The sequence below is a fragment of the Trichomycterus rosablanca genome, chromosome 11, assembly GCF_030014385.1.
Source record: "Trichomycterus rosablanca isolate fTriRos1 chromosome 11, fTriRos1.hap1, whole genome shotgun sequence".
Lineage (NCBI taxonomy): Eukaryota > Metazoa > Chordata > Actinopteri > Siluriformes > Trichomycteridae > Trichomycterus > Trichomycterus rosablanca.
In genome coordinates, this window is record NC_085998.1 from 8,541,784 (window position 1) to 8,569,546 (window position 27,763).

Genomic DNA, 27,763 nt, shown 5'->3' on the forward strand with positions numbered 1-27,763 from the left:
TAATATTCAAATAAAAAAAATCAGACTTTGAGGTTTCAAAAGTAGGAAATTTATTTTCATGTATTAGAAAACAGTTGCAGGTCGTAACACTTAGAAAGTGAAAGCATAGTGAACAGCGTCACACTGAAAAAGTGACTTATTAACACATCAGACATTTCTTTTGTACAACGTACCACAAAGCTGACACAAAAAGTGTCAATATTTCCTTTTGTGGAAAAATAGAAGTGAGATTTTTAAGAGTACAAAAGCTTTATTTTTTTCCTGTGAGAAAATAGTTCCAATGCTGTTTATTACCTAATAAAAAGCAGAATCTGAATTGCACTGATTTTGTCTCTATCACCTCTGTTATAATAAAGATAAACAGTTCTGTATGAAGATCAATCCTCGACAAAAAAGCTCTTTACAAACTGTACACGATCATATAGAAAGCTTTTACATATAAATCTATGTATTTATATTTCTGTACAATCAGCACCAATCTGCTCCCAAATACAACAGCTGTTCTCTTCAAATTAGTGTTTCAAATTTACACAAAACACTGTAGAGCTCACAGAGAACGAGAACCTGCTAGCTACAAAAAATTAAAAACAAAACATGTTCGTCTAGTTGACCAATTAAAAAAGCTTGAAATGTGATCTATAAAAACATGATATTAAAAATTCATTATTTCTCTGGCTCTAAGAACAGACCTCCAGCTCCAGGTCTGACACTGTCTACAATCAGTTAGAAGAATCTTCTGAGATGATTAGTGATCATGCCACGGTTTTCATTGTTTTAAATCTTGTTTTGATTTTACATCAGTATCTTTCCTTGGTTCCTGACCATGTTAGTCATGTTAGTCCATCTTTTGAGGGTTTGCCATCATCTTGTGATTTGTCATTTTTTCTTCTTGTCTTTCTCCACCTTCTGTGTGTCCCAGTTTTCAATGGTTCTTTCTTCTAACCATTTTTCTACCTAGTTTATTCTTTAATTAAATGCTAATTCTTCACATTCTAATGTCTACACAGTTTCATGGTTTTCTATTTTCTTGTTGTTATTTCCTTAATGTTTGTGGGTCTACATTATATCTATGTTATTTTACATGTTACAGTTCTTTATCGACAGGTGGTGGTTCTCTTTCATGTACTGGTTCTCCATCTCCTTGTGGTTCTAAGTGTTTTGTAATTCCTGGTGTTTCTCCATCCTTATATGATTAACCACATTCTTATAGCATATTGATATGTTCCATCTTCCATCATCAGTTCTCCAACTTTAGATGCTTTAGCGGTCTGTCAACTTGTGGTTCTGTCTATTCTGTTATTTCATCTTGTGAGATTCATCCTTTTTAAAAGGAATGTTTGTCTTACTGTGGCTCTTTTTGTTCCTTTTTAAAAGTTCTTGTTTTATCCAGTTGATTTCTAACGGTTCTTTCTCTTTTTGTGGTTCTAAAACTTTTTGTGATGTGATCTTTTGTTGTTTCACCATCTTCTCGTTGTTCTCCACATCCATTCTCTTCGTGCTGTAAAAGGTCTGGTGCTTCTAGTGTTGAGCTTCCTTTAGAGGCAGGCCTGCTGCACCTGTGTGAGAAGTTCTCCAAATCGGTCAAACAGACCCTCCACCCATGCACCGTTTCCCAGACACTTCTGCACCGTCTCCTCCTGACCAAAATCCACACGTCCTCGAGAACGCAACAGGGCAATCTGAGAAACACACACCAATCGGCCACACAGTCAATATTAACATGCACTATACAGTGGGGTCAAAAAGTATTTAGTCAGCCACTGATTGTGCAGGTTATCCTACTTAGAAAGATGAGAGAGGTCTGTAATTTTCATCATAGGTACACTTCAACTATGAGAGACAAAATGAGAAAAAAAAATCCAGGAAATCACATTGTAGGATTTTTAAAGAATTTATTCATAAATTATGGTGGAAAATAAGTATTTGGTCCAAAGTAATGAGACCAAAGTAACAAAGAGAGCTGGGACCAAAGTAACAAAGGCTACCATTAGTAACACACTATGCCGAGAGGGACTCAAATCCTGCAGTGCCAGGCGTGTCCCTCTGCTTAAGCCAGTACATGTCCAGGCCCGTCTGATGTTTGCCAGAGAGCATATGGATGATCCAGAAGAGGATTGGGAGAATATCATGTGGTCAGATGAAACCAAAATGGAACTTTTTGGTAAAAACTCAACTCGTCGTGTTTGGAGGAAGAAGAAAAACCCAAGAACACCATACCTACTGTGAAGCATGGGGGTGGAAACATCATACTTTGGGGCTGTTTTTCTGCAAAGGGGACAGGACGACTGATCCGTGTTAAGGGAAGAATGAATGGGGCCATGTATCGTGAGATTTTAAGCCAAAACCTCCTTCCATCAGTGAGAGCATTGAAGATGGAACGTGGCTGGGTCTTTCAGCATGACAATGTTCCCAAACACACCGCTCGGGCAACGAAGGAGTGGCTCCGTAAAAAGCATTTCAAGGTCCTGGAGTGGCCTAGCCAGTCTCCAGACCTCAACCCCATAGAAAATGTGTGGAGTCCGTGTTGCCCAGCGACAGCCCCAAAACATCACTGCTCTAGAGGAGATCTGCATGGAGGAATGGGCCAAAATACCAGCTACAGTGTGTGCAAACCTGGTGAAGACTTACAGGAAACGTTTCACCTCTGTCATTGCCAACAAAGGTTATGTTACAAAGTATTGAGTTGAACTTTTGTTATTGACCAAATACTTATTTTCCACCATAATTTACAAATAAATTCTTTAAAAATCCTACAATGTGATTTCCTGTATTTTCTTTTCTCATTTTGTCTCTCATAGTTGAAGTGTACCTATGATGAAAATTACAGACCTCTCTCATCTTTCTAAGTAGGAGAACTTGCACAATCAGTGGCTGACTAAATACTTTTTGGCCCCACTGTATCTGCCTGAGATCTAAACATACTGTGCACTGTTTGTTTCGATACTGCCAAAAGTATGTGGACACACATCTTATTTATTAATTTCAGCTATATTGAAAAGCCTTTCAAAAAGAGTGGAGGCTGTAACAGCAGCAAAGGATGACAACTCTGTATTAATGACTATAGTTTTGGAATGGTATGTCCCAGGAAGATCATGACCAGGTGTCAACATACTTTTGTCCATTAATTCTATGTTTATCAAAGACGTAAATAAAACTTTAAGGTATATAAAGGAACACAATTTCAGCATTGCTTTTGGCTGCAGGAGTGTTTTGGTGATGAAACAAAAATGACAAATCAAACAGCATTTGGACTAAAATGGACTCAGGACTAAACGAAACATCTAGTATCTTACCTCCTCCATACAGGTCAGATATGTGTGATACTTGTAGTGCTGCAGTGAATGATAAAGAGAAAACCAGTGAGTCTTCTGCTGCTCCACCATGTACTCCTGTAGAGAGAAAGAGACCAACACCAGTGCTGAGCCATACAAATGATGTTTTGACTGAATGGGCACAAGTACCCACAGACATACAGTGTATCACAAAAGTGAGTACACCCCTCACATTTCTGCAGATATTTAAGTATATCTTTTCATGGGACAACACTGACAAAATGACACTTTGACACAATGAAAAGTAGTCTGTGTGCAGCTTATATAACAGTGTAAATTTATTCTTCCCTCAAAATAACTCAATATACAGCCATTAATGTCTAAACCACCGGCAACAAAAGTGAGTACACCCCTTAGTGAAAGTTCCTGAAGTGTCAATATTTTGTGTGGCCACCATTATTTCCCAGAACTGCCTTAACTTTCCTGGGCATGGAGTTTACCAGAGCTTCACAGGTTGCCACTGGAATGCTTTTCCACTCCTCCATGACGACATCACGGAGCTGGCGGATATTCGAGACTTTGCGCTCCTCCACCTTCCGCTTGAGGATGCCCCAAAGATGTTCTTTTGGGTTTAGGTCTGGAGACATGCTTGGCCAGTCCATCACCTTTACCCTCAGCCTCTTCAGTAAAGCAGTGGTCGTCTTAGAGGTGTGTTTGGGGTCATTATCATGCTGGAACACTGCCCTGCGACCCAGTTTCCGGAGGGAGGGGATCATGCTCTGCTTCAGTATTTCACAGTACATATTGGAGTTCATGTGTCCCTCAATGAAATGTAACTCCCCAACACCTGCTGCACTCATGCAGCCCCAGACCATGGCATTCCCACCACCATGCTTGACTGTAGGCATGACGCACTTATCTTTGTACTCCTCACCTGATTGCCGCCACACATGCTTGAGACCATCTGAACCAAACAAATTAATCTTGGTCTCATCAGACCATAGGACATGGTTCCAGTAATCCATGTCCTTTGTTGACATGTCTTCAGCAAACTGTTTGCAGGCTTTCTTGTGTAGAGACTTCAGAAGAGGCTTCCTTCTGGGGTGACAGCCATGCAGACCAATTTGATGTAGTGTGCGGCGTATGGTCTGAGCACTGACAGGCTGACCCCCCACCTTTTCAATCTCTGCAGCAATGCTGACAGCACTCCTGCACCTATCTTTCAAAGACAGCAGTTGGATGTGACGCTGAGCACGTGCACTCAGCTTCTTTGGACGACCAACGCGAGGTCTGTTCTGAGTGGACCCTGCTCTTTTAAAACGCTGGATAATCTTGGCCACTGTGCTGCAGCTCAGTTTCAGGGTGTTGGCAATCTTCTTGTAGCCTTGGCCATCTTCATGTAGCGCAACAATTCGTCTTTTAAGATCCTCAGAGAGTTCTTTGCCATGAGGTGCCATGTTGGAACTTTCAGTGACCAGTATGAGAGAGTGTGAGAGCTGTACTACTAAATTGAACACACCTGCTCCCTATGCACACCTGAGACCTAGTAACACTAACAAATCACATGACATTTTGGAGGGAAAATGACAAGCAGTGCTCAATTTGGACATTTAGGGGTGTAGTCTCTTAGGGGTGTACTCACTTTTGTTGCCGGTGGTTTAGACATTAATGGCTGTATATTGAGTTATTTTGAGGGAAGAGTAAATTTACACTGTTATATAAGCTGCACACAGACTACTTTTCATTGTGTCAAAGTGTCATTTTGTCAGTGTTGTCCCATGAAAAGATATACTTAAATATCTGCAGAAATGTGAGGGGTGTACTCACTTTTGTGATACACTGTACTTTAAAGTCTTGTAAGCCTTCTCATAAGAGTAGCTGTTGATAGAGCTGAAAAGACCACATAGAGGTCACTCTGTTTAAATAGTATTTGTTTTTGAAATCGGATGTCAAACAAGCTCATGGTTAGGTGTCCATATACAGGGTGGGCCATTTATATGGATACACCTAAATAAAATGGGAATGGTTGGTGATATTATCTTCCTGTTTGTGGCACATTAGTATATGGGAGGGGGGGAAACTTTTCAAGATGGGTGGTGACCATGGCGGCCATTTTGAAGTCGGCCATTTTGGATCCAACTTTAGTTTTTTCAATGGGAAGAAATCAAACTTATTGAGAATTTCACAAGAAAAACAATGGTGTGCTTGGTTTTAACGTAACTTTATTCTTTCATGAGTTATTTACAAGCTTCTCTTTGTTTACAGCCATTGACATGTCGCAGAGGTTAACACGTGAGGAGTGGATAGAAATTGTGTTGATGTCTGGTGAACGCAGTACCCGGGTCATTGCAGCAGATTTCAATGCAAGACACCCTACGAGACCACCCATCTCCCATGCTACAGTTAGCAAACTGCTTGCCAAGTTTCGTGAAACTGGTTCAGTGTTGGATTTGCCAAAATGTGGACGCATGAAAACTGTCACTAATGAAGAAACATCAGTGGCTGTCCTAGCTTCATTCAGCAAGAGCCCACAGCGCAGCACTCGCCGCATGTCACTGGAGAGTGGCATCAGTCGAACATCCCTTCGGCGGATATTAGCTACTCACAAATGGCACCCTTACAAACTCCAGCTGCTGCAGCATCTCAACGAGGATGACCCAGATCGGCGCACTGAATTTGCAGAATGAGCAAAACATAAATTGGAACAGGACCCTCAGTTTACACAGAACATTTTGTTCAGTGATGAGGCAAACTTTTATGTGAATGGTGAAGTTAACAAACAAAACCACCGCTATTGGTCTGACACTAACCCACATTGGATAGATCCCTCCAAGACTGTTGGAACACAAAAATTGATGGTATGGTGTGGTATATGGGGTACAAAGATAGTGGGGCCATTCTTAATCAATGGAAACCTCAAGGCCACTGGATATTTGAAATTGCTACATGATGATGTGTTTCCCTCTTTATGCACTGAAGCTGGCACGTTCCCTGAGTTTTTCCAGCAAGATGGTGCACCACCACATTATGGGTGTCAGGTCCGAGCATTCCTAGATGAACAGTTTCCTGGAAAGTGGATTGGTCGTCGTGAGCCAGTTGAATGGCCCCCAAGGTCTCCCGATCTGACCCCCTTAGACTTTTATCTTTGGGGTCATCTGAAGGCAATTGTCTATGCTGTGAAGATACGAGATGTGCAGCACCTGAAACTACGGATACTGGAAGCCTGTGCTAGCATTTCTTCTGCGGTGTTGCTATCAGTGTGTGAAGAGTGGGAGAAGAGGGTTGCATTGACAATCCAACACAATGGGCAGCACTTTGAACACATTTTATAAGTGGTCAGAAACTTGTAAATAACTCATGAAAGAATAAAGTTACGTTAAAACCAAGCAAATCAAATTCTCAATAAGTTTGATGTGTCACATGACCCTCTTCCCATCGAAAAAACTAAAGTTGGATCCAAAATGGCCGACTTCAAAATGGCCACCATGGTCACCACCCATCTTGAAAAGTTTCCCCCCTCCCATATACTAATGTGCCACAAACAAAAAGTTAATATCACCCACCATTCCCATTTTATGTAGGTGTATCCATATAAATGGCCCACCCTGTACATATAGAGTAACTTTCAATACTTTTTAGACCAAGCTAAATATTTGTGATGTTTACCACCTAGTGGTTTAAAGCCTGTACTACAAGCAAAGCATTTTTCCACAGAAATACGAAGTCTTTTAACTTTGTGGCAACATTTGGGAAAGGCTCTGTCCTGTTCCAGCCGGACTGTGCCCGTGTACTAAGCGAGGTCAATAAAGACATGGACACCTTTATGACAGATTGAAATGTCGATTACAATTCCCAAAAGACTGGACGCTATATAAACACAAAGAGGATGTCCGACATGCTTATGAGCAGATGTTCACATACTTTCAGCCATATTATGTATCTGAATATTCATCATGTATTTGTTTCCAACAACCACTTTTTTCAAGTCAGAATTGTGGTGGGTTCAATAGCAGCTGGAAACACCCAACCTATACATATACATTCAGTCGTCCCTTCACTCACACCAATGCCATTTCAGCCAGTCCAACTAGTGCATGCTCTCAACAGATATGAGGAAAACAGAGTACCAGGACAATGGACAAATGTTTATGGGGTGAACAGTGACAGCAAGAATAAACTTATGGCACCCACTTTCCCTGCTGTGCCACCATGACGCACCACCTGAATATTATCTGACATAAGACTCTAATAAAAGCTGAAACTCACCGTCGGGACTTTAACAAGGGATTTATCAGGCCTCATGGTCTTCCTGTTGTAGGTATTCCCACTAAGATGGACTTTAAAAGTGGACATCTCTCCATCAGTCTGTACTTCAGTCACCACTGACAATTCAGGCAAGCTGTCTAAAGCGTTCTAGAGCAGATCAGAGTAAGAAGTTTCAGGTCAGATGAGCAAATAACCACTGCAACACCTGATACACTCGAATGATCCAGCACCCAAATACCACCTGGTCAATATGGTCAGGGGCACTCGCATTTTATATACATTTATGTCATTGAGCAGGGCTTAATACCAACAATAATTCTCCAACACATTTAAACATGCATTAAAAAAATCAGGGAGAACTCTATTTCATGACGTGACCTTTATCTTTTCTTTGCAGTTCCTCAGCTTCATGCAGCCCTTGGCATAAAAAACTCAGAGCAGAACTGATCTGATATTAAATGGTGATATAATTTGCTGCCATGAACAGTTGGAACATTGTTAGTAATATCTAATAATTAAGCTTAAGATTTGATTTTGAGTGAGGGCGCTCAGGTGGTGATGTGGAAAATCACACTTGTCCACTACCACTGGGATTCAGGGTTAGGATCCCTAGCGGTGCTATTGGCCGGTCGGGCGTTTATTAAAGACATGATTGGCTATGTCTGAAGGGTTGAAGGTGGCCAAGGCTACGTAATGGATTGGTGTCCTGTGTGTGGTGTTTTCCTGAGCTCTTATAAGCTCTTGTTTTTCATCCTCACCACTTTTGAGCTCACTTTTCATAGTGGGTTCGGTTTACCTGGAATCACTGGGCACAATGCAGTAACACACCCCGGCCAGGACACCAATCCATCCCATCTCCCCATCTTTAGACAGCCAATTAAGTTTGTATGCAGATGCCAAACTGTCTGACAGCACTGCTGGGGATTTAAACCCTGGATCCCAGCAGCCATTTAACCTGAATATTGGGGCAGTAGTTAATTATTATAACTAAAACATGTTTATGTATATTTATATAGTAGGTACATTATTTGACTCAGCAGATTTTTAGAAAACCCACAATAAACATAAAAAGAACTCGAATTTGTAAAAGGTTTATTTGCTGTATAACTGATGAAAATGAAAAGAAAGTTACAGAATCTCAGTGATTTTACTACAGTATAAGAAATAAAAGCATTAGAGGTGAAGTGAGAGCAACTTTATTGAGTGTGTACATGTAAAAGTGGGCTGTATAGGACTGGTTATTGTAATGTTGGCTTACTTTGAACACCTGACCCACACGTAGTTTGGGCAGCAGCCTTCTCCTGTTATCTGTGATCATTCCATCCACCTTCTTCATATGAGGCAGCAGAAGTTCATCTAAAAGCACAATAGAACATCCACGGTCAGATAGCAGCACACTAACAAGGCAAGATTAAAACAGACTGCAACCAGTGTTGGACCTGGTTCTCTTTTTTCACTAATGATTCAAAACATTTTATAAATTACAATTACATTAAAGAACAACCAATCATTTCATTTTTATTAACTGCTTTTTCTGGACAGGGACACGGTGAGTCTGGTTTTACTGGGAAACACTGGGAGCATGGCAGGAACACCCTGGACGGAGCACCAATTGCAGGGCTTTGGCCATCATCACTAGCTAGAGTTGCCATGGTGATGGTGGACGCTGGCGCATTTGGCTGCCGCTACCGTTACCGTATTTTACCGTATTTTATTGTATTTTTATCGTTTTTCGTTTTCATCTTTTTACACACCTTGTGGATCTATTTCTTTTATGTTACTTTTGATACTTTTATTTGTGCTTTTGATACTTTTTGTTCTTTCTACTGTACATCGCGTCTGCGGCCGGTGGTGAACGGTGGATGAGTTTTCCTGGGATCGGCACGATGTTGAACTATTCCGTTGACCAGCTGAGGAAGTTCAACAACTGCACTACTCCATCGTGTATTTCAGTCATCAAACAGCTTGGACTCCTTCGCCGGCCTCGTTATATTCACAGGGGCTCCCGGAGAAAGCTTGTTTATCTTCGAAACGGTAACGCTATTCCATCCTTCTGGTCAGCCGTGCGCACTGTCGCTCCGCAAACACGTCATCAGAGCGCTGCTGCCTTGCACACCAGTAGCGGTGTAGTCTCCATGACAACGCTGTCCACGGAGTGGGATGGGAAACGCGGAGTGGACTTAGCAAATCTCCGTTCTCTTCCTCGTTCCTCACAGCCAACTACACAACAATACCACTTGAAAATGGCATTGCTTAATGTTCGTTCACTCAACACAAAAAGTACTGTACTTAGTGAATTTATATCTGACAGTGAACTAGACTTTTTCTGTCTCACTGAAACTTGGCATAAACCCTTGGATTATTTTACGTTAAATCAGACCACGCCAATGGGATACTCGTATATTGATGAACCTCGTATGGAAGGGCGAGGTGGTGGTGTTGCTGCAGTCTATAGGGATGATATTAAAATAACCACTTTGTCTTTTCCTGCTGCTCTTTCTTTTGAACACCTGGCTTTCAAGTTGTCAGGGCCTACTCCTCTGGTCACTGCTGTAGTTTATCGTCCGCCAAAGCCAAACGCTTCCTTTCTCTCTGATTTTTCAGATTTTTTAACCCAGCTTAGTGCCCTCTCATCCTCTGTACTGCTTATGGGTGATTTTAACATCCATATTGATGACAACAACTGTAAATTTGCCAGGGAATTTTTGGAATTGTTACAGTGTTTTAATTTCACACAACATATACATTTTCCAACTCATAAAAAAGGTCATACTCTTGACCTTGTCTGCTCTACTGGTGTCCTAGTTCATCAGCCGTCCAGCCATGACCTTACTGTCTCTGATCATTTGACAATCATCATGGACATTGAGGTCACTAGGCCCATCACTAGAGCTAAACGTAAAATATCCTTCAGGAATCTTCAATATATCTCTCCCTCTGCTTTCTCAGATTCTCTTGTTAAAAAGATGTCTGTCTGTCCTGTACTGTCTAGTAATTCATCTGACCTTGTCAATTACTATAATGACATACTCGCCTCATGTCTTGATGAGCTGGCTCCTTTGAGAACCAAATTTGTTTCATTTAGTCATTCTGCACCATGGTACACAATTGAGCTTCACCAAATGAAATCCCGTAAACGCCAGCTTGAAAGACTTTATAAGAAAACCGGTCTAACAGTACATTATCAGATTTATTCTGATTATCTTCAACATTACAAAGACGCTCTTACGGCAGCCCGATCCACTTACTATTCCGAACTCATACATGCTGGATCAACAAATCCTAAGACTCTCTTTTCCACAATAAATAAACTTCTCAAACCAGTTGACAATACTACCAATTCCTTTACAGTTGACAAGTGTAACTCTTACCTCTCATTTTTTCAAACAAAAGTTGAGAATATCCACAATTTTCTGACAGTTTCCCCTGTCATCTCTGTTTCTCCGCCTATCTCATCTCAATTTATTACCCAGCCTCTGTCTCAGTTCTCACCTGTGTCTCATTTGGACCTATCTGAGATCTTAACAGGGATGCGAAGCTCCACTTGTGTTTTGGATCCTGCTCCATCAAAACTTGTTAAGGGTTGTTTTCCAGTTATCTCATCACTTATCACAGAGATAATCAATTCCTCTCTTAGTTCTGGCTCAGTCCCTCAATCACTCAAATTGGCTGCTGTTACTCCCATACTTAAAAAACCTGGACTTGACTCTAACATTATGAGTAACTTTCGGCCCATTTCCAATCTTCCATTTCTGTCGAAAATACTGGAACGTGTTGTTGCCTCACAGCTCAAAGATCACCTAAATTCCAATAATCTATTTGAATCATTTCAGTCTGGTTTCCGCCCCCAGCACAGCACTGAGTCAGCCCTCCTCAAAGTCACAAATGACCTTCTTCTTTCCTCAGACTCTGGACAAATTAATATTCTCGTCCTCCTTGATCTTACTGCAGCTTTTGACACCATTAATCACTCCATTCTTCTGTCCCGCCTTGAATCCTCTGTCAACATCACTGGTACTGCCCTTTTGTGGTTAAGGTCATATCTCGTAAACAGACAACAGTTTGTTAATATCAACAATTGTAGTTCTGCCATTGCTCCACTGTCCCAAGGCGTTCCCCAAGGCTCAGTGTTAGGTCCCCTTTTGTTTATTCTTTATATGCTCCCCCTTGGTGACATCATACGTCGGCATGGTTTACATTTCCACTGCTATGCTGATGATATTCAGCTTTACATCTCCTCCAAATCCATTAATACTGAACTTCACTCCACTCTGACAAATTGCATCACTGAAATGAAATTGTGGATGAAAGCTAATTTCCTCAAATTAAACTGTGAAAAATCAGATATGATCATCGTAGGCCCTACAACCCTGGCAAAAACCACAAAAAATTTTCAAATTACCATTGATAATGACACTTTGTCTCCGTCTTCTAACATCCGAAATCTTGGTGTAATTTTTGATAGCAACCTCTCTTTTGACCTCCATGTAAATCACATCACCAAAACTGCTTTCTTTCATCTAAAAAACATAGCACGTCTACGTCCATCACTCTCCTTTTCTGCCGCCGAAACCTTGATTCATGCTTTTATTACATCCAGAATTGATTATTGCAATAGCATCCTTTATGGTACATCTAACAAAATCCTAAAAAAACTTCAGTATATCCAGAATTCAGCTGCTCGCCTCCTTACTCATACTCGCTCCCGTGATCATATTACACCTGTTCTACAAAAACTTCATTGGCTTCCCGTTGCTCAACGCATTCAATTCAAAATTCTTCTATTCACTCACAAAGCTCTCCATAATCAGGCCCCATCCTACCTCACCGACCTGCTCCATCAGCACATTCCCTCCCGTAGCCTTCGCTCTTCTGAGGCTAACCTACTGTCCATACCCTCTAGGACCAAGCACCGGACCTGGGGTGACAGGGCCTTTTCCATAGCTGCTCCATCTTTATGGAATGCTCTCCCCAAACACCTACGAGATTGTCCTGACCTGTCCAAATTCAAGTCACTTCTCAAAACTCATCTATTCAATATGGCATTTAACTTGTAACAACACGAAATAAATGCTTTTATTTTTGCTATTCTTTTTAATAGTTTTTATACTTAGATCACGACAGAAATGTGAAGTCCTAGATCCTAAAACTTGTAAAGTTTTCAGTTTCCTGATTGCATGTAAATCTGTCCTGTTTCTGTCTAATTTTAAGAAATTGTTCTATATTTGTTGTTCTCTCTCATAATTTAGCTAATTTTTAATGAACTGTCTTATGCTGCTCTCTTTGTTTTTATCTTAATTATTCTTGATGTTGATGTACTATTTTGATTTTGTACTATGATTTGTATGGTGTATGTACGTATTTGTTTTGATTATTTGTCTTATGTAAAGCGTCTTTGAGTATCTTGAAAAGCGCTATATAAATAAAATGTATTATTATTATTATCATCCCCCTCAGACATAGCCAACCATGTATGTGTAGATGCCTGCCCCACTGATAGCACCACTGATCCCAAATCTCAGCTGTGGTGGGATAGCGGAAATGACTGCTGTTCCACCCAAGTGCCACACTACAGAATATGATGCAAGAGATTAGAAATTAGGGGTTAAAGAACATACCTTATATGTTATGAGATACAAACCTTTTAACAGCATTATGTATAAACTGTGGTGGTCAAATAAAATAAAATAAAATAATTTGCTGCCTATGTGTAAAGAACAGTTGTGTGCCTGTCATGTTCTCACCGTTCTCATTCTCTAGGTTGATCATGACGTCTGCATCCAGAGCAATGCTGATTAGCAGCTCCACAAAACTCTTAAAGCTCTCCTTCATGGTCCTGGTGTTGAGAAAGCGGGAGGCAAATGGCACAGGAGGTGTAAACTCTGAACCAGAAAAATAGTCGGTTGGTTAAGTACAGGCATCTGGACACTGGTGGAAATCTTCTGTGTCCAAGAGTAAAACCTGGTAAAACAGGTAAAATTACTCACCATCATCTTCACTCACGGCTTCTGGAGCGGAGGTAGACTCTGGAGAAGCTGTAAACTCCTCCTTCCATTTCTTCCTCTTTTTGGGTGGAGGTTCGGCCTTGACTTTGGGCTGCCTTGGTCTGGGTTTGGACAGACTTTGCTTTGTGCTGGGTTTCAGTGAAGGTGTTTCCAAATCAGATGGTGCTGTAGCTCTTTGTGCCAGCAGAGCTTTCATGTGTGAGGCCCTGCACAAAACCATACATGAAAAAATTGATTGTACATTTGATCTGCAATCATAAAAATGATAAGCCTGAATGCAGGTAAATGCTTTGCTAAATGTTGCATTTCTGGAAAAATACAGTAGCGGTCACTAACAGACCCTGTGAATGTGTCCAAATATATTTGGCTGTTAATATTTTTTGGTTTGCATTTGTTTGTTTATAGCCAATGCTATTTTTTGTTAACTATGAAGACTATGAGAATTGTTTGGACAAGTGGGACTGGGTAGGGGGTGTCGGGGAGGGTTGACACCCTAGGTCAGTGATCTCCAACCTTTTTTTGCAACCTTTTGTTTCATACAAGATATAATTTCACGGAGCGGTGGGGAAGGGGGATTTAAAATAGAATAACTGTACTACTCACAAATGAGCTTTTTTCGCTGCAACGAGACGCTGCTCCAACCTAGGGGTGATTACAAACAATAACACGTAGTATTTTCATTGCTGATGTAGCGATCTCTAATTATTTATTGTTTCTGTGCGGCCCGGTAATAAATGACCCGGTACCGGTCCATGGCCCGATGGTTGGGGACCACTGCCCTAGGCGATTGCCTAAGTTGCTTCTGGTAGGGTCTCTGCTCCTGGCCTGATGACCAAAAAAACCCATTTTTTGCCGAATTGTTCTTTGGGAAGCCTGATGACTCAAGCAGATTTCCAACCTGACAGCAGACTGAGAACGGAAAGTACTTCCATGAGGACATTGTTACTGGAGTGTGAGTGTATGTGTGGGATTCCAGTGCATGACCTACAGAAAACTCCACTGTTTCATCCTGCTTCTTCTAAGACAGTGTGTTCAGCCACGAACATGAGACAAAAAAAGACAGAAAGGAAAGAAAAACAGCCAGTACCTCATGGAATGCATGGGCTTACTCCTCGGTTTCCTCTTGCACACTCGAACATACTCCCGCTTGTTCACAGTGTCCAGAAACTTGACGTATACTCTTCGATACATGGTCTTAGCATCTCCAAAATAACCCAGATACTGCAGAGAACAGGACAGAAGATCTGGTTGTAATGTATTAACCTTCGTAAATGTCTATTTGTCAGCTGCCTCCTGAATGGAAAGCTGGGTTAGGGGCAATATTTAGTGTTCATGATATCCTTAGTTGTTAACTTATTGATGTAAAGTCTATCCTAGAAACACAGTAGAGCCTCAGTTGCTGGACGTGTGGCACCAACACTTTTTTTTAACACTATTTTAAACTATGGCCTGCGGGCCACATATGGTCTGTTAGGCTGTTTAATACGGCTTGTTAAGTATTTACTAAATTGTCCTAAATACCACATTCATTCCACCTTTTTCCTGCAATACCCTGCATTTCAGTTGATTCCACTATTTGTCGCACTCCAAACACTACCAAGCTTTGCTGTAGCAGTCTGATGTCTATACACAGTAACATTCATTCTTCACTTTTGCATTAAATAAGGTAGGTAGGTAATCTGTACTTCTTAGGTAATGAGTTTCACGTTATTAACGGCCGTCTGTCAAAACACAGTGTGGCCCTTGAGCCAAAAAGTTTGCCCACCCCTGCCCTTTGTGCTCTCCTACCACTCTAAAGGTATATTACTGGGACATGCTGAGCATTACAACAAGGCACTCTGTGGTCACTATTGATTTACTCACACTGTTAGTTGCTGAAAACACCCGTTTTCCATCTCTCAGCTCTGGTATGAATTTCTGCAGTAGAGCTTTTTGTACCTTCCAGATGGCCGGTGGCTCCATTCCTGCCTGTAAAGTGACCTACATCCAACCAAAGACAAACACAAAACATTGAGGTTCAAACCCACTGATCATTAATGCTGGTATTATTTAGTATAATGTTCTTTTTTCATTTCATGTATTCATTCATTAACGAATCAGGGCAATCGGGTGGAGCTGCAGGATATTACAATACCCTACTACCACTGGAATACTGGGTTTGAATCCAATTGGCAATTGGCCGGTCAGGCGTTTACATACAGACATTATTGGACATTACTGACCAAAATAAGTGGTGGTAAAAACCTGGTGATATTCACAAATCACTTTAGCCTGGTGAGGGCTGTGTTGGGTCTGGCAACACCCAGAGGCACAGGGCACAACACATCAAGAGCAACACATATGGGTAGTGGTGGCTCATTGAAGGACTGGATTATTAATCAGAAAAGTTAAGGGTTCAAGCCCCACAACCACCAAGCTGTACAGTATCCTGTTTCAATTGTACGTTGCTGCCTAATGCCTAAAATGTAAACACACTCTGGGGCAATTTAGAGCAGCCAGTATACCTTCTGCATGTGTTTGAAAGGTGGGAAGAAACCTGGGTCCACAAAACCCGTCGCTACACTAGCTGTGCCATCGTCCCGTCCATTTATTTTATAAGTCAACTGCATACCTGCAGGCTTTCAATGTCCTCGTTTTTGACCACGAACTCATCTCGTATTCGGTACATGCCCTCCCCTCCACTGTCCGAGAGGCCCTCGTCCATGTGGCCTTCAATAGCTACTGTCGTCATGTGTACAGCAAGTTTGTTTGGAGGTACGTTCTTTACCAGTTCCTCTGTAAGTACCACATTTTGCACAGACTTTGAATGCTCCTGTATTATTTTGTCCACCGACTGGGTGCTGAATGGTGGCACATGGTTTGTGCCATCACCTGACTTCCTGTTGTCTAAAGAAAAAAATGTTAGTCATTAGGGCTGTGTGGGTCATGTAAGCAATAGTAAAAAAAATAAAAAACTATAAGCACCTGGTCGTTTTTTTTCAGAGGACTCGTCTAAAGAGGACAGTGCAGAACTGATTCTCTTTTGAAGGTCTTTGTTTTTTCCAACTGATTCCTCTTCATCAGAGGAAAATGTTGGAAGCGTTTCCAAGTTTTTCTGAAGCTCCTCGTCCAGTTTCTTGGCACAGCTGACATTATTAATGTCTGGTGAAACCACTGGAGTTGCTGGCTGCACAGCTGGAGAGGGCACAAGCAATGGCTGGGAAGGTTTCTTTGGGATTGAAGGTTTTTTGGTGCGATTGGGAGACCGTATGGGTGGAGAGGAGAAGTGCTGTTTGGGTCCGGATTTAAGGAAATCAAGGAAGGATCCAATGAACCCTGATTTAACCTCTGGCTGTTTTTCTTCAACCTCTTTAATTTTTTGACGTATTCTTTCCTGCTGTTGGTAGCTGTCAAGATATCCATCAGAAGAAGAACTCGTCTCACTGCATTTAGGGTTCTGTCGCTTCACCTGGCCACTTCGTTTTTGAGATTTAGGCTGAACATTTTGGTCTTCACCAGCTCGCCTAGAGTTAGCTTTAGACCCAATTTTCTTCTTAGATAAAACATCTAAGGGGCATTCTATTAGGTTTCCTTCAATTTTAACATTTTGTATTACGCTGGGTTGATTCTTATCCATATCTGTTTTCATAAATCCAGTGGAGTTCAATTCCTGTGCAGCAGAAGACTGCAGGTCTGAATGGCTCAGAGTGGTTGGGTTAACACTGCTTCCATTAGAATTTAGAGAAGAATCATTACTAAGAGGTCGCTTTTGTAATGTCTTATTTTTTCCCGGATGGTCTGTATTGGACATTTCTTGATTTGAAACGTCTTGTGATTGAGAGTTTGCTGTTGTATATAGATGATGTCCATCAACTTCCTTGTCAATATCTGTTGTCAGCTGACCACCATTTAGAGTCAAAGTCTGGGTGTTGGCACTCAAGTGCTGTGAAGTAAAACTATTAGTTCCCTGTTGGTTTTCAGCTAATTGAAAGCGGTACTTGGAGTCTGCCGGGTTGGATATTGATGCTAGCTGCCCCTCAGATGTTTTAAAATCCTGTGGTGTAACTCCACAAGCAGCTGCTGTTGCAGCTAATATGTCATCCACATTGGACAGAATGCTCCTCTCATCTGCCATCATCACAGACTCTGGGAAGCAGATAGAGCTCAAGCTGAAGGGCTGTTTGGAGTCATGGGGATGCGATTGACTACTAAAACTGTCTTTTAGTACCAGGGGCTGCTTCACAGTCTCCACAGCTTGGAGGGTCAGCTGCTGATTCTCATGCAGACTCACTGCAGAATTTAGGACATCATTACTCACTGGCAGAAACTGGAACGACACTGGTTGGATTTGGACCGCTGGCTTGAATTGGCTTGACACTGGAGAAAGTAAAGCTTGCTGAAAAAGTATCATCTGTGAGGGATCCAGGAGAACCTGGGCATTGGGAAGACGAACAAACTGAGTCTGTTCCTGAAACATGTTACCATGTTGCTGGTTTTCTTGCTGAACAGTGGAATCTTTGAGTGGCAAAACTGGTTCTTTTAGCTGGTCAGTGTTCAAGGCCACGTGAGAAGACTGCATAAATGTGGAATCTTTTGGGCTGGAGGTTACAGCAGGATTAGCATTGCTTATCAGCTGGGTATTTTCATGCAAAGTACTGGTTCTCTCATTCTTGATAGATGATATTTGTTCAACGCTTGTTACCTGATCCTCCGATCGAGAGTTGCTCCGAATCACACTTTGCACATGCTTGTCTTCCATTTTTGAAAGAACATACACAGCGTTGCTATTAGAACCAACATAATTATTAGTAAAAGTCTGTGTAGAAATTTCTATAGATGCTTGCTGTAATGCTTGCACTTCTTGAATGGGAAGCTCTTCACGCCTGTATTTGGAGGTAAGGAATTCATTCTCATCTTGCTTCCTTTTGCTATAGGCTGGCTTCTGTTCCAATGAGGACTGGTTGTCCTTCAAGGCTTGTGTATAAGCGGCAGTGGAGGAAGCTGGTGATTGGACAGATGACAAGTATTTCTGTGGTTGCTGTAACAACAAGCCATCAGTCTTGGTAACTGGAAAATGCTGCATTTGGGTGAAGTCTTGGGTGGTAGAGTTACCGGATGGTAGACTTTGTGGCTGGGTGGGTGAAAAGTGGGGGCTTGGTGTGTAGCTCTGAGAGGGACTCTCAGCTGTGGAACCCTGGGTATAATACATGATATTTGGCAGACTCTGAGACTGACTGGAGGAATAATTCTGAGGAAGACTGCCCATGCAAAGTCCTTGCACTTGCTTGTCGTAGTCTTCTTTGTTTGCTGCAGATGACAAGATCTGCTCCTGATCAGAAGAGTACACAAGAGACTGGCTAACAGATGCCATAATTTCTGACCCGCCACTAAACAATGGCAAAGTTTTGTATATCGGCGGTAGTTTCTCCGGTTGACTTGAAAAAAAGGACTGTGGTTCACTGAGGTTGCTTAGACTCTGAGAGGTATTGTAGGTCTGTGAAGGGCTGATGGACACCAAGCTGGAAAGCTGTTCAGGTGTGTACGACTGAGAATGGCTGGCAATTACGGAGCTCTGTTTCTGGGCATACCTAGGCTGCTGCTTGTGAGAAGACATTTCCTGATCATGCAAGTCTGTACCCTCACTGATATGCTTTACCATATTGTTAAGTTTGTCTTTGGCTTCCAATTCAGACAAGGAGGAAAACCCTGGTGAGGATACAGTGGAGGAAAGTGTCTGTATTGGCACTAAGGCTGCCTTTTGATTAGCTGTGCCATTGGTGACTCCATTGGCACTGTTGGGTACAGGTGTATGTCGAGAGGCCTCCTCATAGGAGATATCATTGTCATCAGGCAGGTAACCCAGCAAAGAGTGTTGTGCACTACCAGAGAGCTGGTGCTGCTGGACTGGCTGGGTGCTGGAAGGCCGCTGGTGGTGCTTGATAACACTACATTCTCGCTGAAGTGCTCGTTCAAGGGAGCTCGAAAAAACAGGAGCTCCATAAGGCTGAGAAGCTGATTGAGAGTTGTTTATTGAAGAGGGCAGCAGGCTGAACTGTGGCTGCAGGAGGTGTGGGGCGGACTCCTGGGCTGAACGGTATGTGGATGACTGGATTGGAAGGTTGGCACCCAATGAAGCTCCACCCAGGCGTTCAAAGGCAAAAGCTGTTTGCACAGTGGTGTGAGAGGGTTTAATTTGAAGAAGAGGATCGTTAGGAGGCAACAGGCCATTTGAAGGGCTGAATGTAGTGTGTTGAACAGTCAGTGCAGAGGTGGTAGGAAAGCTCCTAGTAGGAAAGGTGCTGGGGTGCTGGAAGGAAGAAAGACCTGCCAGTGTGGAGAAGGTTGCAGATGAAGGAAGAGCTCCAGTAAGAAAAAGTTCTGTTGAAGAATGTGTACCTGTGTAAATAATAAATGAAACAGAAAGGTGGCTGTTACGATTAACGACATGCAAGGTTTGATGTTTGACAGTTTAAGAACAGTTTCTTAAAGCATGGTTGCAAAAAATTAGGGATGGATGTTTTTTTTTTTTTAAATGCCATGGTAACTTGTGGGTCATTTCCATGGCAGAAAGCACTAGTGATGGGTCTGTATTATTGTTTCCAGACTACTAATCTGATTCTTATTGTGCCCAGTGATCAGGTTTTTCAAGTCTGTCACTGACAAAAGTCTGAGAATAGTGGTTATCTTTGTTAGTTCTAAGGTATTTCATATGGTGTCTGGCAAAGGAAACTTCATTCTTTCTTGGCGGTATGTCATACATTCGGTCAGTATGTGTTTGTTAAGGGGGCACGGCAGGGCCTGCAGATAGGTGCATTTTCTCCCCTAATCAAGTTGTTTGTTTGTTTTGTTTTTTGTTTATTGCCATTCCAGCTCAGTATGACTATGTACATGGCATTTTAAGAGTGAATTAATAAAAGTGGTAGGTTTAATTGAATTTAAAATTGTTGTATTATATTTTATTTTTTATTTTTAGATGATTCAAGAAATTTAGTATTTCCCCTAATCAAGTGTGCATGTGTTAGGTTTGTACACAAGATATTTAGGGATTTCAACATATACAGTCCATGACATTATTAAATCTTGGTGCAGAAAGGACAATACTGAAAGCATTTCAATCTCTCAGATGGCACTGCATTACAACTGACATGCTTCTGCAATGTATAAATAAAAAAAGCTATAAAATAATAAAAAAAACAAGAACCCAGTAAACATTGTACATTGCTGCAAAGGCAAGATATGGCTGTGTAAAGCAAAAGCCTCATATCAACATAATCCAGAAAAGATGTTGGCTTCAATGGGCTCAATATCATCTGAGATGGACAGATGCAAAGTGGTCTGGCAAGTCCAAATTCCACTACAACTACCGCAGTGGTTTCCTCAAACGGTTACGCCACTTTATACATTTGATTTTTGGCATGATTGCTGTTATGTTTTTTCTTGTTTCTATTTGTCTATTTATATTCTTGTTTTCATTTTTGTTTCTGCCAGGAAGTTTAGGACTGTTCTTGTTTTCTTGGTTGAGGGTTTCTTTAGCAGTTCCAGTTATGTGTAGCTGTTGTCTCTCTCTGGTGTATTTGGGGAATTCGATTAGAATATGTTTTATTATGAGCTGCGTTTGACATCTTTTAGTAAGTATTGATGAGTGATTTTTGTATGACCTATTCTGCATCTTGTGTATATAACTTGGTTCACTCGTCTTCCTTGGACATCAAATTTATAAGGAGCGTATAATTTTGATTGAAATATTAAATGTTTTGGCTTTGTACTGTTTTCACTACAAAGTCAAAAATGGTTTTCTGTCTAATCTATATGGCCTGTTTTACCTACTATTCCAACTCTTTTGGATTTTGGTTTGTACCAACATGAGCTGCCATTCTGAAAACGAGGCCACCTGCTGCTCTGTTATACACAACCTCACAAAGATTCTGACAAGACCAAGTCATACAAGTTCTGTTTCTGATACATAGGGAGACAGGAATGCCAACCCTTTCACCCAGTGAGCAGATTCAGTTATGCTATTTCAGACTAATGGACACTGGTGCTTACGGAGCCTTTAGGGATCAACACCTTTTTTGGGGTACTGATATCAAGTTAAATATTACACCAGTTTAAAATTTGTATGAACTAGCATTATTAGCATCCTAGTTTTTCTGGTTATAAATACTTAGAGATTCTTTATGTACTTTGCATCGTTGCACCTTCAGCTGTTGGCACTTTTTGTACCTCATGACTGGATGAGAATATCTGCCAAACGACTATATGCAAAAAGTCACATATAAATACTGTTACACAAAACATACTTGTATTAACAACAAGAACAAATAAGGAAAAAAAACAAAACAAAGAAAGCTGGCTGAAATGGGTATGCAAATGTCCTGGACCCAGATTAATCTGCAGTCAGATAAAGCTGTTTTTCTTACCGCTCTGCCACAGGGTGGTCCTTAATGGTGGAAGTAGAGTGGTGGCTGCAGGTCCAGCCTGAAGGCCTCTGGATTCAACAGAATTAAGGAAATTCATGATTGAAGATTCAGTAGTGCTGCTTACGCTGTTGTGCAGACTGGTATCAAAGACACCAGACACACCTGAGATGCAGGGAAACAACACAGAGTTAAGATAAAGGAATTATTTTAAGAGAAATGAGAGCTTGTAGTGGGTTGGATAGATGGTGTGTTTTATTTAAAGCAGACTGATCTATATTCTCACCTACTGGGTGGCGAGACGTGGTGTATGTAGAAAGTGTATTACTGGAAGTGTAGGTCTGTCGATGGAGAAGCTCCGTCTCTGTCTGTGTAGAACCATAACTGGTGCTAGAGACAAAAGATTAGCATAATGTTCAAATAAGATGTACATTGAATAAGTATATAAAATGTGTTGGAAAAAGACTTGACATACACTCCATGACCAAAGCATGTGGCTACCCCTTTTACCTAGAGGATCTGACAACTTCAGCCACACCCAATGCTTACAGATGCATAAAATCAAGCACAGAACCATGCTGTGTCCATAGATAAGGGTTTGTCAGTTTGTCAAGCTCTGCTACAGCTGCCTGAGTGACAAAAAGTGCTGCCGTAAATGTCTAGCTACAACGATGGCTCAGTGATAATCTTAGCAGGTTCACAAACCAGGACCATTGCCTGTCAAAATATATACTATCTAAATAACTTGTCATTGGCTACAACACTATACAAGTTCCAAATGCCCCTGAATGGGAGTTCAATGGGAGTGCTGTTGGTTAGAGAAGCCACACACAAACCTAAGATCACCACATGCAATGCCAAGCACTGACTGATGTGGTCCATGATGTGTTTGATGAAACAATAAATTGCTTCACCATAAAGTAACCTGACACAATTCCAAGTCTGTCACATTAAAGAAGAATAATACACTGGGCTACTTCAGTGCCAACTATGAAGTTAAGTAAAGGTAAAACAGGACCCCCACAGAGCAGGTATTATTTGGGTGGTGGATCATTCTCAGCACTGCAGTCAGACACTGACATGGTGGTGGTGTGTTAGTGTGTGTTGTGCTGGTATGAGTGGATAAGACACAGCAATGCTGATGGAGTTTTTAAACACCTCACTGTCACTGCTGGACTGAGAATAGTCCACCAACCAAAAATATCCAGCCAACAGCACCCCGTGGCCAGCGTCCTGTGACCAATAATGAAGGTCTAGAAGATGACCAACTCAAACAGCAGCAGTAGATGAGCGATCGTCTCTGACTTTACATTTACAAGGTGGACCAGCTAAATAGGAGTGTCTACTAGAGTGGATAGTGAGTGGACACGGTATTTAAAAACTCCAGCAGGGCTGTTGTGACTGATCCACTCATACCAGCACAAAACACACTAACACACCACCACCATGTCAGTGTCACTGCAGTGCTGAGAATCATGAACATGCCTCGTGCGGGTGAAAAGATGCAGTCGGCTACTGCACACGTGTCGGAGGGGGCATGGCTCTCCTCAACCAGGGTGGAGATCAACATGAGTAGAGAGGAAGCGTAATGCAATAGGGTGATTGGATATGACTAGATTTGAGAGAAAATGGGGGGGGGGGGGGGGTGTTTACAGAGATTGATTAGAAAAAACTATGTCTGGACTGACACTATCTACAGCGTTAATAAGAATTGGAATGATGTACTTTTGGCTGAATGGAAACATGCATGCTTGAAAGTCTAGAGGAAAAAGACTTGAAAGAACAGCATTAAAGAACCAACTTTATCTATGCCACATGGTTGAGGTTGGGATTGAGGGGTATGCCAACCTTTGGGCACTGTATTAGTCAACTAGGTGTGTCAATTGTGGGATTATGAGCGAGCTACTAAATGCAGATCTGATTATATATACACACACAAATAAATAACCAACAAAACAATTTCAGACTAACATTTTAGACAGAAGCTTCTCATTTGCACCGATTGAACAGTCCTCCATCTCGACATAAGTAAAAGCCTGCCTGCGCTGTATGTTTAATCAGCATATAAACATCTGCCCGAGGTAAAGCTCACAGCTAGAAGCTATTCATTACTCTTTTATTTCCTGCCAGTCTAAGACTGCACTGCTTTGACGTGAGTATAGATGTTGATAAACTGTGCCTCTCGATCATACCATACGTCTTAACTGCTTAAACTGCTAATATGTAACCTGTTTGAACACCAAGCTTTGATCTGGTTTAGTCTGGATCAGGATGTGTTCACCTCAAGCATCAGTTACCTTTTTTGCTGACCAATTTGCATCCACTGGCACTGAAAAAAAGACACTGCAGGACCACAGGACCACTGAGCAGATATTACTGGTAGTGCTGCGTGGGGTCCTGGTTTTGCAACTTGACAGTGAGTGTGTGGTAACAGCACCACACATACTACAACACACACACACTCATACCAGTACCACACACACTTTCACAATACACGTATATCAGCAAACACACACCCACAACAGACTCATAATAGCACCATACACACATTACCACAACTTGCTCATACCAGCACCACACACACACTACCACACTACACTCAAACCAACACTGCATACACAACCACAATACACTTATCAGCACCACACACCACACTCAAACCAACATCGCACACACTACCACAATAAACTTATATCAGCACCACACACACTACCACACCACACTCAAACCAACATCGCACACACAACCACAATAAACTTATATCAGCACCATGCACACTACCTCAATACACTCATATCAGCATCACACAAACTACCACAATAACTACCATCAGCATCACACAAACTACCACAATACACTCAAACCAACACCACACACACAACCACAATACACTTATATCAGCACCATACACAAATATACTCATACCAGCACAACACACATTACCACAATACACTCAAACCAACACCACACACACAACACACGTGACACAAACAGCATGACACAAACAGTACTGTCAACACAAATGAATTAATTTGTAAAATAACTTAAATTGAGATTTTCCTGCCTTGTCTGTGTGTATGTAAACCTGTGTGTATGTAAACCTGTGTGTATGTAAACCTGTGTGTATGTAAACCTGTGTGTATGTAAACCTGTGTGTATGTAAACCTGTGTGTATGTAAACATGTGTGTATGTAAACCTGTGTGTATGTAAACATGTGTGTATGTAAACCTGTGTGTATGTAAACCTGTGTGTATGTAAACCTGTGTGTATGTTGTGTGTATGTAAACCTGTGTGTATGTAAACATGTGTGTATGTAAACATGTGTGTATGTTAACCTGTGTATGTAAACCTGTGTGTATGTAAACCTGTGTGTATGTTGTGTGTATGTAAACCTGTGTGTATGTAAACCTGTGTGTATGTAAACATGTGTGTATGTTGTGTGTATGTAAACCTGTGTGTATGTAAACCTGTGTGTATGTAAACCTGTGTGTATGTTGTGTGTATGTAAACCTGTGTGTATGTAAACCTGTGTGTATGTTGTGTGTATGTAAACATGTGTGTATGTAAACCTGTGTGTATGTTGTGTGTATGTAAACCTGTGTGTATGTAAACCTGTGTGTATGTTGTGTGTATGTAAACCTGTGTGTATGTTGTGTGTATGTAAACCTGTGTATGTAAACCTGTGTGTATGTTGTGTGTATGTAAACCTGTGTGTATGTAAACCTGTGTGTATGTTATGTGTATGTAAACCTGTGTGTATGTTATGTGTATGTAAACCTGTGTGTATGTTGTGTGTATGTAAACCTGTGTGTATGTTATGTGTATGTAAACCTGTGTGTATGTTATGTGTATGTAAACCTGTGTGTATGTTGTGTGTATGTAAACCTGTGTGTATGTAAACCTGTGTGTATGTTGTGTGTATGTAAACCTGTGTGTATGTTGTGTGTATGTAAACCTGTGTGTATGTAAACCTGTGTGTATGTTGTGTGTATGTAAACCTGTGTGTATGTAAACCTGTGTGTATGTTATGTGTATGTAAACCTGTGTGTATGTTATGTGTATGTAAACCTGTGTGTATGTTGTGTGTATGTAAACCTGTGTGTATGTTGTGTGTATGTAAACCTGTGTGTATGTTATGTGTATGTAAACCTGTGTGTATGTTATGTGTATGTAAACCTGTGTGTATGTTGTGTGTATGTAAACCTGTGTGTATGTAAACCTGTGTGTATGTTATGTGTATGTAAACCTGTGTGTATGTTATGTGTATGTAAACCTGTGTGTATGTTGTGTGTATGTAAACCTGTGTGTATGTTATGTGTATGTAAACCTGTGTGTATGTTATGTGTATGTAAACCTGTGTGTATGTTGTGTGTATGTAAACCTGTGTGTATGTTATGTGTATGTAAACCTGTGTGTATGTTATGTGTATGTAAACCTGTGTGTATGTTATGTGTATGTAAACCTGTGTGTATGTTGTGTGTATGTAAACCTGTGTGTATGTTATGTGTATGTAAACCTGTGTGTATGTTATGTGTATGTAAACCTGTGTGTATGTTGTGTGTATGTAAACCTGTGTGTATGTTATGTGTATGTAAACCTGTGTGTATGTTATGTGTATGTAAACCTGTGTGTATGTTATGTGTATGTAAACCTGTGTGTATGTTATGTGTATGTAAACCTGTGTGTATGTTGTGTGTATGTAAACCTGTGTGTATGTTATGTGTATGTAAACCTGTGTGTATGTTATGTGTATGTAAACCTGTGTGTATGTTATGTGTATGTAAACCTGTGTGTATGTTGTGTGTATGTAAACCTGTGTGTATGTTATGTGTATGTAAACCTGTGTGTATGTTATGTGTATGTAAACCTGTGTGTATGTTGTGTGTATGTAAACCTGTGTGTATGTTATGTGTATGTAAACCTGTGTGTATGTTATGTGTATGTAAACCTGTGTGTATGTTATGTGTATGTAAACCTGTGTGTATGTTGTGTGTATGTAAACCTCCCAATAAACTATGGGTGCGCACTGCACACCACACACTGCTCGGTTTGAGGTGTGTATGTAACAGAGATGTAACAGAGATGTAACATGCATGCTTGCAGAAACATGGCATGTGTGCTGGCATGAGACCAGATGTTTATAACAACAAAGCAAAAGTTGCAGACACGTGGCTCATTGATTATTTACATTGTGGCTAATAGGTAACTGGTGCAAAATGCAACAAACTAACGTGTTTTACGCAAATTAAACGTTAACGGGTCAGATCTAATGCAACTAAGTATAAAAGTACTAATAATCTAGTTCGATTATGCAATCGATTTCATGTCATTTTAGACACACACACAACAATGTACTGTTGCACGTTTGTCAATGTGCGTTCAAAGTGTAATTGCGTAAGAAACAAAAAAGTGCAGATTCACTTTTGCACAAAAATCGCACACAAATGCACAAATACAATCAGGAGTCAGATCTGTATCTGAGGCCTTTAGCTCAGCGGACTTTCCTTGATGATCTCTCTCGGTTTCTGCCTCCTCATGCCCCTGTCCTACCTGACCGTAGCGCTGCTGCTGTTAGCCCAGTCCGCGGTCTCTCCTGCAGAGCCCCGCCGCTCTGCAAAGCCCGGACCCGGGTAGCGTCCGTCCATCCTCCCGCTGCGGGCTCGGGACTCAGGCTTTTCCCGTGAAGCACTTTGTGGAGCATTCACACATCCAGCGGAGAGCGGTCACATGTTAGCGGACAGTGCTCGGTGTGGAGCGGCAGTTCCGAGTGTGCATGAGAGGTTCCAGCGGTGTGTAATGATCGGTGTGTTTATTACTGAAGTG

The 27,763-nt window shown here is 41.3% G+C and overlaps 1 protein-coding gene across 1 annotated transcript; it reads right to left on the reverse strand.

Moving 5' to 3' along the window:
• Positions 1 to 26: 26 nt before the first annotated feature.
• qser1 (glutamine and serine rich 1) lies at positions 27 to 27,763 on the reverse strand. Its single transcript, XM_063005117.1, has 13 exons — positions 27,491 to 27,763; positions 22,226 to 22,329; positions 21,943 to 22,104; positions 16,508 to 19,918; positions 16,155 to 16,429; positions 15,407 to 15,523; positions 14,631 to 14,764; positions 13,526 to 13,749; positions 13,283 to 13,420; positions 8,797 to 8,894; positions 7,539 to 7,685; positions 3,294 to 3,389; positions 27 to 1,679 (listed from the first exon to the last, which is right to left on the reverse strand). The coding sequence occupies exons 1-13, from the start codon at positions 27,583 to 27,585 to the stop codon at positions 1,536 to 1,538; spliced, it is 5,145 nt and encodes a 1,714-aa protein (XP_062861187.1). The 5' UTR covers positions 27,586 to 27,763; the 3' UTR covers positions 27 to 1,535.

Bases quoted from the DNA above. Each gene is read 5' to 3' on its own strand.
- qser1 (XM_063005117.1), bottom strand. From the start codon at position 27,585: ATGGACGGACGCTACCCGGGTCCGGGCTTTGCAGAGCGGCGGGGCTCT. The intron at 13,750-14,630 runs GTACTGGCTGTT...GGTTTTGTGCAG, and splicing joins AAGCCCATGCATTCCATGAG to GGCCTCACACATGAAAGCTC. The intron at 7,686-8,796 runs GTAAGCCAACAT...GATCTGCTCTAG, and splicing joins GTGTGGGTCAGGTGTTCAAA to AACGCTTTAGACAGCTTGCC.